Source organism: Rhipicephalus sanguineus, chromosome 5 (genome assembly GCF_013339695.2).
Source record: "Rhipicephalus sanguineus isolate Rsan-2018 chromosome 5, BIME_Rsan_1.4, whole genome shotgun sequence".
NCBI lineage: Eukaryota > Metazoa > Arthropoda > Arachnida > Ixodida > Ixodidae > Rhipicephalus > Rhipicephalus sanguineus.
The window spans coordinates 85,896,651-85,912,665 of NC_051180.1; the positions used below are offsets into that span (position 1 = coordinate 85,896,651).

A 16,015-nucleotide genomic window follows, 5' to 3' on the forward strand; every position below is an offset into this window, starting at 1 on the left:
ATTCACCCATCTGTTGTCCGACTGCCCTCTGTACGGGTCCCAACGGAAGATGCTGGTTTCAACGTTGGCCGTCATCGGTGTGAACACTCTAAGTGAAACTAATCAGTTGTCCGCGCTGTCCGACCAAACAGCACCAACGACTTCTACAAGGGCATTTGTAGATTTTCTCAAGAGTACTGGACTTGACAATGGACTTCAAAAAGGCCACCGTGTTACGTGGTTATTGGACATACGCATCACCTCTTCCTGTCCGCATCATCATCTTCATTGCTCTTTTTCCCTCTTCTCCATTTCCTCTGTCTAGAGTAGCAGACCAGAGCGCACAAGCTCAGGCCGACCTCTCTGCCTTCTAATAAATTCACTCTCTCTCTTTCTTTCTCGCTTTTCGAAACCTGTCCTCCTCTGTTCGTTTCTGGCTAAACGGGTGCGCCACTAGCAGCTGCTCTATCAGCTGTTCGTGTCATTGACAGTTTGTCACGTGGGTACGTGCCACTCGGGCGGCAGGATGAGATGAAGACGTCGACGAAGCTGGATCACAGGAGAGGAATGTGGTCGTCGTTAACCGTCGTCGTCAGAGCGCCTAACGGTGTGACTGCGCCCTCAACGTTGCGCTGGCCCATGGCCGTTCGCAGGCAAAGTCGTGGTACCACCACAGCGGTCTCTTCGCTGCTGCGGTGGCTGCTGCTCGGGGCGATGCTTCAGACTGTGGCCACGGCGGCGAGGTCTGGCGTCGACAAAGTGAGCGTTCCGGCTGCTTGCTTCGTTAACTTGTCTTTGATGGAATGAAGACTGCATAACGTCTAAAACATGTGAAACTGAAGTGGTTAAATCCTCGAGAGTTGCTGATTCCGTGATTGGTTGAGTCTGAAGTAGCGATACGTTAACACCTTTAATTTATCGCTGCTTCGATACGTTAACGGTGTTTGGTAACACAAGGCCTACGTGTTTTGAGCTGCGAAGCGGTCATAAAAGGCCTATGGCTTGTACATTTTAATGGGGGATTCGAGTGATGTCGCGCGCATTCTTTTTCTGCAAACACGCGATTTTCAGTTGGAGCACATCTTTCTAGATAATTTCTTATAATAATAAAATTCAAGTACGCTCATTGTTTAGACCATGGAGAGTGACCACAGGCTAAAGCCTTCTACTGGTGAAAGCGATGTTGATGGTTCGAATCTTTTTTTGGGCAGGGCTAGTGTAAGAACTGCTGCATAGGATGCCCTGTAATCTGTGATTTGAGGCCCTCTACGGTGCTGGATAGTGGATTAATGATCCGCCACAGCTTCTATAACATTAATAGCGATCCTAGTGAAGCAAGAGTCAGTCGGAATGTGCAGTCTACCCTTGCTTTGTAGCATTCGCCCCCCCCCCCCTCCCCCTCCGTCAATGTGGCCGTAGGAGCTTCTGTATCAGAAGCAACTGATTTGAAACTGGAAGAACGTTGTAGGTCACAACTGGCAAGTTGAATTTTGTTAGAGCGCCGAGAAAACGCACCTGCTATTGGGTATCTAGGCACCTATGATTGACCTATAGCTATGAAGACTGCACGCAATTATGGACTGATTATTGGTTATCGCTAGGCAAAAATAAAGTACAAAGAGAGTAAGAGTTACATGTATCTTCTTGCAAAGACTGGGAGGTAGTAATAAACATCAGATAAATCTATCAAATGTATCAAATGTTTCAATGTGTGAATGAAAGATAAAACAAAGTCACAGTTTAATCCCTCTCAAATCTGTTAAACCTATGAAGAAAGCGCTTTTGAAAATGATTTGTTGTTTAAATACGGGGCATGTTCAAAACGGAAGGAATCGGGCAGTAGGAATGATTACTTATTAGGCATGCGAGCGGGAAATGAATTCAGCGAAATCACTCAGCTTTTTGCTGCCCAGAGCAAATAGAACAATGAAATAATTTTGAGTAAGAACAATTTTTCAGTCTTCAAACACCTCTGAAGTAGCCGCACAGAGGCCTTTAATTTACGTACAAAGAAATTCAGAACTATCCCTCTTAGCATCTGACCGCATTGGAACATGTCCGGAGAAATGTATAGACCTTATGCCATCTCACAGTTGGGGGCTTATAGTGAAGCCTTAAGTGTTGCTAGGTTATTCTTTCAGAACTTAAAAAGCAGTACTTAAGCATATTTGGCAGTTGCATGTTCGCCTAACGAAGTTCTGCAAGCCGCTACCTCACCGTTAAAGACAGCAATACAAGATTCACAGGGACCACTTGTTAGACACAATTAAATGAATGCAATGGACAATTAAGCCAATGAAAACATAGGGGACACTATTTATTGAGCTATTTTAGCTCTAGTATTGTAATTATAACATAAATTGGAATGCATTAAAGTGCACAAAAAGACTCCTCCGTCGGTGGGATCCGAACCGACAACCTTCGAATCCCCTTCTTACAGCCAACTTCTTACGGTTTACTTCTTACGGTCCACTCTTACGGTCCCTTCTTGCGGTCCAATTGTGCAATACGCGTAACGGGTATGTCACCTCAGACCGTCGTAACAAACGCGCATGGCTAGTTTCCAACGGCGTCGTGTTTCTTTTCAGGACTTCGGCCAGCCGACATTTGGGCTACTTATCTACCGCAGCGCTGAAGGCTCCGTGCACCCCTACTGCACTCTCGTGTCGACCCGATTCAGGCGTCCACCACTGTACGAGAAAGAAAATGTGAGTTCTGTCTCGTCGCCAATGCAAGCGCCATAGGAGTTTCACAAGCACGCCCGCTGCGTACCGTGCAACGAGGACTACCAATTCAGTTAACTGTGACGAACCATCAAGCGCCATGTGCAAAAAGAAAGTCGACGTTTTAAGAACCGCGCAGTCAGGCTGCATCGACAGAACTATGCCTCTGAACAAATATGTGCCACGATTGGCCCACTCACTCAGCTCCCCCCCCCTCTCTCTCCCCTCAATCAGTGCGCATATAGTGAGATAAAAGCAGGCTCGTCTAGGTGTAGCGTCAGTGTTGCGCAAGATGGCGGCAACGTACAGCTTCCGGGAATGCGGCCGCGAATTGTCGCAGGAGAAAAAGGAAGTGGACGAAGGAAAGCTGAAGGCATGCGTGATTCGAAGGCTGTAGGAGCGAAGGAACGCGAATAGGCGCGAGTGGCAAAGATCCTGCCTATCGAGAGCAAGAAGCTGAGGAATCCGCAGTACGCGACACATAAATATTCACGCGCAACGTCTCGCGCAGGCCACTCGTGTCCGATGTCTTGAGTTTTGCAACAAAGATTGATAAAGCGGGCACCGAGACGAATAGAACGCCCTTGCCAGTTCACATTCTTTTGCAAGCAATGAGAACACGTCTGGCTTTTGTTCTCTTGCATGCCGATGTGTGCAGGAGTTGCATATCATGGCGTAACGAGTCTTGACAATGTTTGCGCCTTGTTTTGCGACACAGTGTAATACATCGTGGCCAAACAGCCATACCAACGAAGGAAGAAAAGCAGCGATTGAAAGTACAGTAAAGGAAGACAAAGAACATTGGCAGGATGTTCTAACCATTTGACTCCTATTTTCATGTGTTTTTCCGGTTGGTCCCTTGAGTACAGTCTGAATGACACTTGTCTGGAGGGGCCACTCGACTGCTTCCGTAGATTTCTGAGCAAAAGAAATGCAGATACCGACGCCGTAATGATGCCAAAGATAGTCATACCATATGCTAGCTCCATGTGCTATAACTCAAGCATGAAGGCAAGCTTGTAGCTAACGCGAGGTTAGTAGCTGCGGACGGCGCCAGTGTCCGCAGCCACACGCTCAACCGCTCTAGACAATTGTGATTCATACTGTAGGAAGGCAGCGCTCCAAGTGATCCATAGGTGACACAGGCGGTCAAAACTCACGCGGAGCGCGCGTCACCTCCATCTTGTTATCTAATTTTCTTCATGAGAGTGTCTGTCACTGATTTCTACCTTTGAAATGTTCTGTTCTAAGTCTTACAGAGTAGTGGTACACTTAGTGAAGCCCATAGCAATGCCAGTGACTCTTCATCTTACGCAGGTGTTCCGCGGCGTGGAGTTCCGTTACGCGAACCAGAGCTGCCAGCTAGACTTGGCGAGCGCCTCCGGCAAGCACGTCTTCCTGTTGCTTCCGGTCAACGACAAGGCGTGTCCCTTCGAATACTCGCTAGCACAGGCGGTCTCTGGCAAGGCTTACTCCCTCATTGTGGCTCGCGACATTGAACGCAAGGTGGGCACGCACTGTACGCCTCGAACAAAGCGTGCCGACTTGGTTAGGTCATGTTGAGAGATCGTAAAACGTCGACGATGATGATTAGAGGGCGAGAAACAGGCGTAAACGGTAGTTTGCCTCGTCTCTTGTGTCCATTGATGTCGGATTTTTTTACTCGGAAATACTGTTTCTTACCCCTGTAAATAGCTTTACAGGGTTAGCGCTCTCCCTGTTTCTGTAAACTTAATTCGAGAAGATGTCTTCTGTAATTAAACGAAGTTTTGTTTGCATTCAAACCTCGACTTATATATTTTTTTAATTTTTATTTATGATACCTCAAAGGCCCCTAAAGGAAGGGGTTTTACATGAGGGGTGGGCATATCTACAAAAGCAGTTCTTCTATGATGCGTTTGAAGATGGCTGGGTCGGAATGAAGCACTGCCTTGGTGGGAAGGTCATTCCAGTCCCTTGATGTCTGGTTGAAGAATGAAGAGGCATGGGAGACAGTGTGAGCTCGAGGGGGGTATACGGTCTTTTCGTGGTTGATCCGGCTTGAGTGGCGATGTGCGGGAGAAATGAGATCGGCTTGGGGTGGCTTGTGGAAGAACTTATGAAAGAGAGAAAGGCGAGCGACTCGACGGCGTGATATAAGGCTGGGAAGGTTGGCTTGGGATTTGAGTTTCGATGAGCTAGGGTTGTAGGAATAGTCCGAAAAAATGAAACGCACGGCACGGTTCTGTACTGATTCAAGCATGGTAATGTGATTATGTTGGTATGGGTCCCACAGGGCACATGCATATTCGAGCTTCGGTCTTACTAAGGAGCAGTACGTTAGAAGTTTGACTGAGGAGGGTGCTAATCGGATATTACGTCGCAGGAAACCAAGAACGCGATTAGCAGAATTTGTTATGCTGGTTATGTGGGTGTGCCATGATAGGTCAGTAGTGAGATTAATTCCTAAATACTTGTAGGTTTTAACAGCGGATATTAAAGAGCCACTTATTATATAATCGCGAGCAGGGTATGACTTCTTTCGATGAAAAGTAAGAAGGGAGGTTTTTGATGCGTTTAATGACATGAGCCACTTGCGGCAGCAATCTTCAATTTGACTGAGGTCAGATTGTAGGGATAAAACATCGTTATTATTGTTAATAGGGCGGTATAGCACGCAGTCGTCTGCAAACAATGGAATCCGGGAAGAAATGTTAGTTGGAAGGTCGTTAATGTATATGAGAAAGAGCAGGGGTCCGAGGACTGTTCCCTGAGGAACCCCGGATGTAACAGGTTCTCATTCTCTTACTATTGTGTTCATAACTATGAAGTGTCATCAGTGAATCGGTAGGAGAAGTCTGCTGAAAGCGATACTTTTCTCAATGGTAGAATATGCAAGGAACGTTTATTGTTGCCTGGATAACTATATGAAGTTAAATAGTGAACAGTTGTAATCTATTTAAAGGCATGGCTCATAACTTGGTAATAATGCACTTGAATATTCATTCTTTCTTATAACATAAAATGTTTCATTTTTTCAGTACACCCTCATTTTGTCCTCGTATTTTTTTCTCTATGTTGTGCAGCTCCACGCAGATTATTTTACATCGGGAGAAAATTACACGGTGCCTGTGCAAGACATTACACTGGGCGTCATAAGGCTGGACATAGTCGAATCGTTCGAGGTATGCGCCTTTCGCTATTGTAGCAAACCAAGTCTCCATAGTCATACTTTGCTGCACTTGTAAGGACGTAGATTATGACAATGCGCAGAATGGAGAACGGGCGCTGAAAGCAACAAGCCCCAGAATACTGAGCTCTGTTCATTTCCTCTGGTATTTTTTGAGCAGCGAAGCTGTTTAAGCTATCGGTAACTTGTGCTCCGTCGTGCAAAACTGCTCAGGTGGGTATTCACCCCAGGAATCGGGCAAGCCCCACTACCTAGTACAGCAGGTGCGAGCGTTACACGAAAACTCTGCTCGGCGAAGTGGAGTACGTGAAACACGTGAAAGAGAGAGAGAGAGAAATTGATAGAAAGAAAGAGATAGAGAGAAATAGAGAGAAATAAAGGGAATAAAGACATGAAAGGTAGAAAGATAGAACAAGACTTAGACAGAGAGAGAAACAGAAAGAAAGAAACAGACACGAAAAAGAGATAGAAAAAGCAGAGAGCAAGACAGATAGGGAAAGAAAGAGAAATAGAGAAACAAAGAAAGAAAGAAAAAGACAGAAGAAAGCAGAGAGAGAGAGAAAGGGGACAAAGAGAAAGAAATAGAAAGAAACATACAAAAAAGGTGTCAAGAAACAAAGAGAAAGAAAGAGAAGATATAAAGAAAAACGAGGAAGGCCACTCAACTGCGCTCTTCCTTGAGGCTTGGCACCACTAGCGCGAAGCTGCCATAATTTTTTCCACAACATTTCACCAAATGGGAAAATTGCATTTGTTATCGAAGACAGTCTTCGGGTTCTCCATTTACTAAGTGTCCTTACTACTTAGAGACATTCGCAGTGCCAGTAACGTGGACTTGCCGCATGTGCTTTAGCCACATTGCTGTTTGTTATTTGCTGCGTGAAATGCATTACTCTGTTGGTGTGACACCACGGGTTATCAGTCATGTCTATTATGGACTGTACAAACTAGTTGCCTTCCGTTATTGCGAAGGGAGCGGATGCGCTGCTTTTACATCTGCAGCCCCAAAACTCTGGGGTGCCGGCAACCTCTGCGACCAACGTGAGTCACTCGGGCGGAGACGCGGCTCAGTTGTACATGCTGGAAGTGAATGTCTTCATTGGCGCGTCCCTCATCTGGTTCATGGCCTGTTCGACCGTTGCCGTGGGCGCACTCTGGTCCGGAAGCACCAGGAAGTTGCTGTAAGCTCCACAGGCGAAGTGCTTGTCGGCTACTTTTCACTACGCCGACTACGTGCGCTTCAAGACAGGAAATCCGAAAGCACGAATTGCTTGCTGGTCTCGGCCACGTACGGTTAGCGTCACAAGTTTATGGATCACGATATGCAAGAGAAAGCTGAATATTGCCGCTACTTAGGCAGGCAGCCTTAGATTCAGATTTACGGCCTGTTCTAAAACGCGCTAACAACATGTGCTGTGCAGTTCTACAGAATACAGTCACAAATTGTTGGGAAATTTTAGGTTTTTTCAGACATAGTGGTTTATAAACTTTTTACGCCAACTGTACATACACGTTGAGGGCAGCTGCAACAAATGTGAGATGAATGCGCATAAACGTAAATGAACATTTTTTCAGTAGCAATAGTGCGGTTATCGCACTGCCTGAATGGATGTGATAGAACTCAGCTAACAAAATTACGCCGGGAAAGCGTTACATGTGGTGGCGTATGCAGGGTGTCATATATTACCGGGAAAAAAATCTATAAATATTCTCTTTGACATGTAGCACCAATCTACTTCTTGTACTTGACGGAAGCCAGCAAACGAACGGGACACGAGAAAGACGCAGACGCAAACACCGCTGAAACTAACAACTGTGACTTTATTGAAGAAAAACATTCAACCAAGAAGCCTCACAGTTGTTAGTTTCAGCGGTGTTTGCGTTTGCCTCTTCCTCGTGTCCCGTTCTTTTGCTGTCTTTCAAGTATCATGAACCAACTGGCCCAGATGTCATCTCTTCTGCTACTTCTTGTGCTAGGTTATGCTCTGAGGAGCGAGATTATTTGCGCGCGACTAATCAAAATATATATTTGAATAATTAGTGAAGTTTCCTTAATGAACATCTATGCTTATGAATTTACAGCACACATTGTAAGAACGAAATGTAGCCCGCAACGTCGACAGAACAAATTCTTAAAATAACACCACTTTCACGACGTATGTTCCCAAAGTCTACGGCGAAATGCAGTGGTGTTATAGTTACTCTTGCGCTATAATCTATAAATACTTTAATTTGTTAAACATTTAGCTGGAACAACATCGCACATTGATTGCAAGATTGATATCGCTTATCTCAAAAACTGGGGCTGATTTCTATATATCCTCCGAGTGGCCTCATTTCATATATTGCAATGTGCACGCTGGTGTAATTAACTAAATAATTAATTAGTGACGTGCCAATTATTCAATAGCCTATTTTGCTTTGCAGTGTAACTAACGTCTTGCTCTTCAATCCAGCTTACTGAGAAAATGTGTATGTATTTGAGGCACAAGCAACAAGTGACGCTCTTGTTTCCTTCCAAGCACTTCCGGTCTCTTGCGAGCATTTCAGGTCAAGCACTTCCTTCCGGTTTTCCGAATATTGAGAAAACCTGTTTGAAAAATAAAACTGGTACGAAATCGAAAGTTCCGGTTCAAGTTAAGAGATATATTGGATACATATGATATCGGATCATAAGTTTACTTAAGATAAGGGCCAATGAACTGTCAGCATAAATAATGAAATTTAAATGAGTTCATTGAAATAGCAGGCAGTTTTCGTGTGACCACCTAGGATCGTTGCGTCACCTGGGAAGCAGATCTCAACTACAGGCTTCTTTCTGCATGACCTCTGAGATCCGCTTCGATAGTGCGATGAAACACGAAGTTTACTCGAGGTAAACTCCAAAGTTCATGAACGCCGAGGTGAAAGTGCTGCTACCAGACACCTAAGTCAACGATTAAGGCCGCCTCCATTCTTTTTTAAATTCCGTCAACGATAGATTAAGACACCCTGCATAAAGGGCAACGAAACAGCCGTGTGTCCAATATGCAGCACTTCTTTAGATGGTCACAATGGTATTCACCGGGGCTATTCGGTTCATAGCTGACAGTGGCTCGAGCAGCGGTACTGAAAACGAGCGACACAGAGAAGGTAGATAAGGACGTCGCTGCCTGTCTTCTTTTTGTCCCTCGTTTTCAGTTCCGCTGCTTGAACCACTGTTGGCTTCGAATGGTGGCTGCTAAATGTTCTGGACACGCTGTTAATGTGCGTTGACTGCCTCTTTCACAGCTACTTGACCGAGCATAGACGCACCAAGCCGAAGGAGAAGAAGCGGCGCAAGGAGGACGCTGACTTAGACGCCGCGCCGCTTAAAGTAGCCGCCTCGACTACGACGCTCGAGACGGACACCACGGCCTCGCGCCCGCCGGCTGCGACGACGTCGGCACCAAACGTGCGCTCGGAGTCGCACCACCACCATCGGGGTTCTCGATTGCGGCCTTCGAAGTCTGTCGACGACTTCCCCAGTTCGGCCAACGATGCGCTCGACGAGGAGATCACATTCTCCGAATGCCCTGTCGACTGCAACCTCCTCACACTGTTTCTGCTGCTGTTGGCGGTCAACTTGCTCGTACTCTACTACTTCTTCAATAAGCTGTGTGAGTAGAATTTTCTTGAAGGGCTTGAAACGCTCCTCCGTCAGCCGAACTGTGGCGGCTAGAGCCATAGCTTTGTAATTTTACCACAAAAGCCTTAGATGCCTCATCAAACGTGAAAAGTGACCGTCGGCACCGCCGTCAACACGGGTTATGCAAGGAATCATATGATGACGTCACCCTATGACGTCATTATGACGTCACAGGTCACCAAAGGTAACGACACGGAACCAAAGGCAACAACACGGCAAGCACTATTTTTCCTATTATAAAATTTTTTCCTGTTTGATAAACATCAAATTTTTCATTCGCCTCGGTGGTACGGTGGTTACGGTGCTGGGCTAATGGTCTGAGAGTCGCAGGTTCGACTCCGGCCGTGGCGGGCGCATTTTGATAAAGGCGAAATGCCAGAGGCCTGTGCACTGTTTGGTGTCAGTGCACATTAACTAACAGCAGATGGCCAATTTTTCCGGAGCCCTCCTCTACGGCGTTCCTCATAATCGTATTGTGGTATTGGCACGTAATCGGGAATGGGAGAAGTGGATGCGGCTCATCAAGAGCGACGAACTCGACGATCAATTAAGGGCTGCCCAGAAGGCCCACGACGCCGCCACCCGTCTCGGACTGGTGGTGCCGACGTGGACGCGGCCCGCCTCGGCCTAAAAAACCGTGCTTCAGGACCATTTTCAATGAAGTCAATCAATCAATCAATCAATCAATCAATCAATCAATCAATCAATCAATCAATCAATCAATCAATCAATTGGCACGTAAAATCCCAGGTACTATTCTTAAATTTATTTTCTTTTTAGAGTTCCATGGGCAAGGGTTTCGTAACATTGTCTACCTAAAAAACGCACGTTTATTGCAATCTCGAAGGCCACGTTTCTTAAGAGTGCCAATGCGCGCTCCAAATTATGGCTAATTTAACCTTTTTATGCAGGGCCTATCCTCATCGGGTGCATCGCATTGGGGTCGATGATGTCTCTAATCGTGATCTTCAATTCCCTCTCCTTCTTGATACCCTGCGCCAGTATGCGGTAAGAATTGTTTTACGACGCCCAGCGTGAACGAGTAATGAAAAGTTCAGGTAGAAAAATGTTCAGTGCAGCTGAAGGGGATGATTAATGGACCTTCACGGCATGTGATTTATGGTTACCAGTATCTTCGGCTTAGACGGCGGTAACCATTTAGAAGCGTCTCTTTTACGTACCATATGTTACAATGTAAATAAACGTCATATCAGATGTTCCACAGAAACGTTAATGCGGGTGTCAAAACAGAGCAATACGCAGTTTAGCGTAATCGCACGTTGTACAACAAAACCACGCGAGGAGGTTTTGTTGTCCACTGTGAAAATGCACTGACCGGTTTATTACATCATATTACATAATCGCTACTAATAAGACCGAATTTGGAAATTTGGGAAAGATAACGAAGTGGTCAGCTGTGAGCTGATCGATCTCCAGCCACACTGAAATAGTTTTATCCTGTTCCTCAGGGTCCTACGGGATGAAAAATCACGCATTTTATTTCTTACCACTGAGAGCAACTTCGTTCACGAGCCGGGCCGAACAACGAGAGCCACTCGAAGCGCAGAGCCTATGCTGCATCGACTGTCTTCGCTTCTAATTCAGCACTTGCTCTTCTGTCAGATAACAGATATACCCTGTTCAGTTAACGCCTTTAAGCGTGTACTGAACATTCTACATGCCAACCGATTTTCAGAACACCGCCATTCAGAGTGATAACGTACGCGTAGACGTAAAAAGTAAGCGTTACTCGGGTCGATGGTATAGCTACTCGAACCACCCGCCTTGGTGTGAACGCCGCAAACCTAGGCCATGTGATGTGACCTGCACAGATTCAACAGCTTATGGTTCAGTAGAATATGGAGGCTTCAAAAAAAAAAAACCTTTAAACAGCGGGTGTCGCTGGGGTCAATGTTTCGACAAGTGGCCTTGTCTTCAAGACAGCAACTTGACGACGAAATGGCCACTTGCCGAAACGTCGGCGCCAGTGAAACCCCTTGTTCAATGATTTTTTATCTTAGCAGCGTATGTAATGAAAATTCTTGTAGCGTTCCGGTTCGATAAACGCAATAGAAATTGCGTACACGAATCATAACCTGGACCTCTACATTCCTTGTGTACTCGTTTTTCTGGTATTTTTTTCTCCCTTCGCTATTTAAGACAAGCAACCTTTTAACGTTGACCCCTAAGCCCTACGGGCGCAACGTGGCCATGCTCGTTTTACGTGTTTTTGAGTAGTCGCCGTGCCGTATTTTTTTCTGTCATCCAACGTCGCTATACATCCTACCACGCTGCACACTTCTTTTCTTTGCTCACGCAGGATGCCAAACGTGTTGTTTCCGTGCTTCGTGCAAAGCATGGAGATACGGCACCACGTGGCGATATGGTGTGCCATAAGCGTCACTTTAGTCTGGGTCGTTTTCCGCACGGCTCACCACGCTTGGATCCTCCAGAATTTCTTGGGCTCCAGCTTCGCGCTGAACATCCTGAGATGCGTGCACCTGCCTAACTTTAGGGTGTGTTTGCGATAAACCCCTTGTTTTCAATACACTTCAGAAGACCCGTAAGATGCTATTGGATGAACTGAAAGTTCACTTCAAGCGTTGATATATGGACTGCAACAATACAGCGAATCGTGTGTAAACGAAAGCATTTTCTGAACGAAACACAACACTACCGAATCGGAAGGAACAGCTCGTTCATGCGCCGTTGGATCAAACGGTTTATTAGACAGAATCTCGCTGTGTGAAAATGTGTAGCTGCTGAGAGAATACCTTTGCGAGGATAATGACATTTATGGCTGAGGTTAATGAGACTGCCAAACAGGACAAAAAAAAAAAAAAAAACGAGCCCTCTTTCACTGTATTGTCTACAACTTATTCTACATTTGTTTTATCTAAATATTGGGCACCTAGAATCTTGTGCTGAGAACCCGAAAATTCGTCGCTGATTATGCGCTGTGCTACTCGAGAAGTTTCAACGTTGTAGATAGATCACCTGAAGTGTATCAAATTGGAGCAGGAAGTCACAAGTGGCGAAACAATGGCAAACACAAAGGGGAGTCTTATGCAGCATGCCCACTATCTCAGACCTTATACCAAATGTTTGTTATTGGTCAGCTAGCGCTCTGTTCCGCAACAAAGAAAACGTTTTAAGGAAAAACGTTAACATCGCTTAAGCCCTAGTTCCCGGAATCCTTTTATGAGTGTGTTCAAGCAAGCGAGGATATTCACGCGAGTTCAACTACCTGGCGCAAATTTCATGACTACGAAAATTTAACATACTGCAAAAACATGTACACACGTTTCTTATTCCTTCGCAGGTTATTACGTTTATATCCATCCTGATGTTCTTCGACGACATATTTATGGTGTTCATCACGTCCTTAATTACGGTGAGGCCACTGATGCTTATATTTTTTCTAGCACTTATGTATTGTATATTGTATTACATTGCATTACATTTTATGTTCAAATCCTTGAAGAGCGAATGTAGCTGGAGCCTGCGGAAACATTTCCTATTTAAGACATTTTTGTCATTTCTACAAGCCTCTATCTTTCCCGAACTAATTGTTTGGATTGCACATTGCAGTATTCGCGTTGCACGCGAACTTGTGCTTTCTTTTATTTCTTTGAATGTTCTGTTTCTGAAGGTAACCTATTGTAGTCATTCCACCTGTAAAATTAGTAATGAATAAAGCTACTTGTATAATATAGGTGGGGACGTTTTATAGACGCATATACTTATTCGTTCTTTCACAAAATTGAAATGCAGCTTCGCCTCTTTCTTGTTTTTACGAAATTCGTGCATAATTCATGACGCTATACGATTAAAGAAAAAAATATACAAACGGATGGGAAGGCTAGTAATGAAAAAAAAAGCTTCATCAACGATGACAATTTGAGCAAGTCGGCTTTAACGAACGCTGCACTACTCCAGCGCAAATTTTACGCTGTAGACAATGGTGTACGTGTGTGTGTGCGTGTGTGTGTGTGTACGTGTGTGTGTGTTTGTGCGCGTGTGTGTTCGTCTGCGTGTGTGTGTTTTCTGCAAACCAGCTAAAGAATAATACGCAATTTCATGTTAACGTACACCTAGATCATGGTTACAAAACTCCTGCTTATTGGTCAAGGTTGCACAAAATGCTACATATGTATTAATGTTCGAGAACGTGGTATTTTAAATCGCTTTAAGCATTGTTCTATGCTGCACAAATGTCATGATGAGAATGCTTGCTTGAAAAACATAAGCCTTCGCACCCATAAATGAAGCCTCCTCAAGAGCTCAAGCATTAACTCCGAGTCGTCGCTTCTAGTATGCCCGGACGAGGTGTCTTCGAGCTCTGATTTTGAAATGTAAAAACTAAGCCTTTGTACCTGGCTGATTTTCTATCCTACAGAAAGACATGAGCGTGATGGAGAGCGTCGCGAGAGGCGTGCAAGACCTGCCCGTACTCATGCGCGTGCCGCTGTTCTTCATCGGTGACGCGACGGCCTGCAGAGCTAACTCGATGATGCTGGGATACGGAGACATCGCTATTCCGGGTGATTTTTTTTTCCTCTGCCATATTCATAGCACCGTACTATATACGGGTGCCCCACCTGACCGTTCCGCGCTATCCTGTTTTGCGCTTTTAATTTCTCCAAAGTTTATACGATCTTCCGGGAATTTTCCAGGTTTTACTATCGCCTATTGCCGCTCGTACGACGTCATAGTCAAGAAAAGGTCCTGGTACTTCCTTCTAGCGATTGTCTGTAAGTGACCTACACCTCATACACTTTGCTGGCTTAATTCAACAACAACAACAAAAAAATCTTCCATTTGTCTTCTTAGTGGGCCGCTAAACCACCTCTGATATTTTAACACCTCAAGCAAATGCGCGCATCGGGGGGCCATGACGCTACAATGTCGAACGCGGCAGCGCTACGAGCAGCGGGCGCGGCATCGAATCCGCGCCTTTCGGTATCCCAAACGTTGTTTGTGACGTCATCAGGCACATCTCATCATGTCAGCAACAAGAACCTGTTTGTCTGCTCGCAGCTGCGCGCGCTCCTTGCTCTTTCCTCCTCGCAGAGCGAGGAGGAGCACTCTGCGAGGAGAGACGAGCCGACGAACGGAGCGTATCGAAGGAAAGAGCGAAACGAGCGAGGGCCGCTTTTGGATCATGAAACGAGTGTAACTCCGCTACCATGTCACCGTTTCGAAAAATTGTTGCCGCTACGTGTTTGTTACAGATTAGTGCACAACTGCGACAACACAACTAAATTTCGACCTCTGGGTGGTTTAGGGGCCCTTTAAGTGCAGCTTAGCAACTTCAGTGCTTTAAATGTTTTACAGTTGCAAACAAAACGGAACTGCCGGTGTTCTTTAAATGCGGGTCAACGAAGTTAGCGAATCCTTTCGTTCCCATCTTGTTATGTTCAAACGTTCGCAGGTTACGGCGCGTCCTTGGTGTTCACATTCTTCATGGGACAGATCATGAACACCGGCCAGCCAGCGCTTCTATATCTGGTTCCGGGCGTCTTGTTGCCTGTCACTCTGCTCGCTTGGTGCCGCGGTGAATTGAAGCAGTTCTGGAAAGGAGACTTCGTAAGTACTCCACAATGGAACTTTTACGGTGAAAAAAAAAATATTTGCCACGAGCAAGTATGTTCTCACTTAAGAACCTTGTACAGTGTTTGTTGACGAAAGGAACCAAAGGATGTTTGATTACGAATATCTAACGAATATAAGCAAACTATTTACCTCATTCAAAGTGATTATCATTGGATTTTGCGGCTGTCTAAGTACGAAAGCCGAGTGTGCCAGCAGCATCGATGTAAGCGATGTAAACACGAGCTTCGATGTAAGCCAAGCAATGCGACTTCAACTCGGCCCGATTCGCAGGTTCCCAAGGAGGGCCTCATGAGTCCTCGGATGGACGTGTGCGTTTCGTCGAGCGAGCAGTTCCAGATGATTCAGAGTCGGGGCTTGCTTTACGTCGCCACTCCAGTGTTTCCGTGGCTCGCGGTGCCGCTGCCGGTCTCGCAGAAAGCCTACGACGCCAAGTAGAACTGAGCCTATACGGCGGTCTCGTTCAGTCCGCAGGCTGGTCGAGCGACCAAGACCAGCAATGCGACTATATGCTATAATACATAACAAAAGCACAACGAATTCTGAAGCGTAGATTACGTTTTTCATAGCGACTGTGCTATGACCGAGTCGTTATTGACGTGTTCCAAATCTTGCATTGTCTTTAGTGGCTAGGTGCGCGCATTGACCTGTTCTCGAGGCGAGTGCGTTGCAAGGTACAGAAAGTTCTTGAAAGCCGAAACTCAACAGAAAACAAAATGGGAAAAAATTCGGCAGATCCCACACGTTGTGGGAATCGGTTTCATGCGAAGCAGTCAGCGAGTACTTCTAGGTTGTATTATATGGCTTTGAGCCAAGCGTTACGTGGTGGATCGACGTGTTTTTGTAAGTGTAGTAGCTGTGTGC

General features: G+C 45.7%; 1 protein-coding gene across 1 annotated transcript; it reads left to right on the forward strand.

Moving 5' to 3' along the window:
• Window positions 1-618: 618 nt before the first annotated feature.
• On the forward strand, window positions 619-15,763 carry LOC119394796 (uncharacterized). The gene is made up of 13 exons (XM_037662100.2): window positions 619-738; window positions 2,568-2,687; window positions 4,020-4,208; window positions 5,768-5,866; window positions 6,874-7,052; window positions 9,142-9,509; window positions 10,450-10,546; window positions 11,859-12,054; window positions 12,861-12,932; window positions 13,938-14,082; window positions 14,215-14,292; window positions 14,973-15,127; window positions 15,425-15,763. The coding sequence occupies exons 1-13, from the start codon at window positions 619-621 to the stop codon at window positions 15,587-15,589; spliced, it is 1,983 nt and encodes a 660-aa protein (XP_037518028.1). The 3' UTR covers window positions 15,590-15,763.
• The last annotated feature ends 252 nt before the right edge of the window (window positions 15,764-16,015 follow it).

What these genes read in the sequence shown, in the direction of transcription:
- LOC119394796 (XM_037662100.2), top strand. Translation starts at nt 619, where the DNA reads ATGGCCGTTCGCAGGCAAAGTCGTGGTACCACCACAGCGGTCTCTTCG. An exon ending in CACTGTACGAGAAAGAAAAT is followed by an intron (nt 2,688 to 4,019) that starts GTGAGTTCTGTC and finishes CATCTTACGCAG; the next exon opens with GTGTTCCGCGGCGTGGAGTT. An exon ending in CTCGCGACATTGAACGCAAG is followed by an intron (nt 4,209 to 5,767) that starts GTGGGCACGCAC and finishes TATGTTGTGCAG; the next exon opens with CTCCACGCAGATTATTTTAC.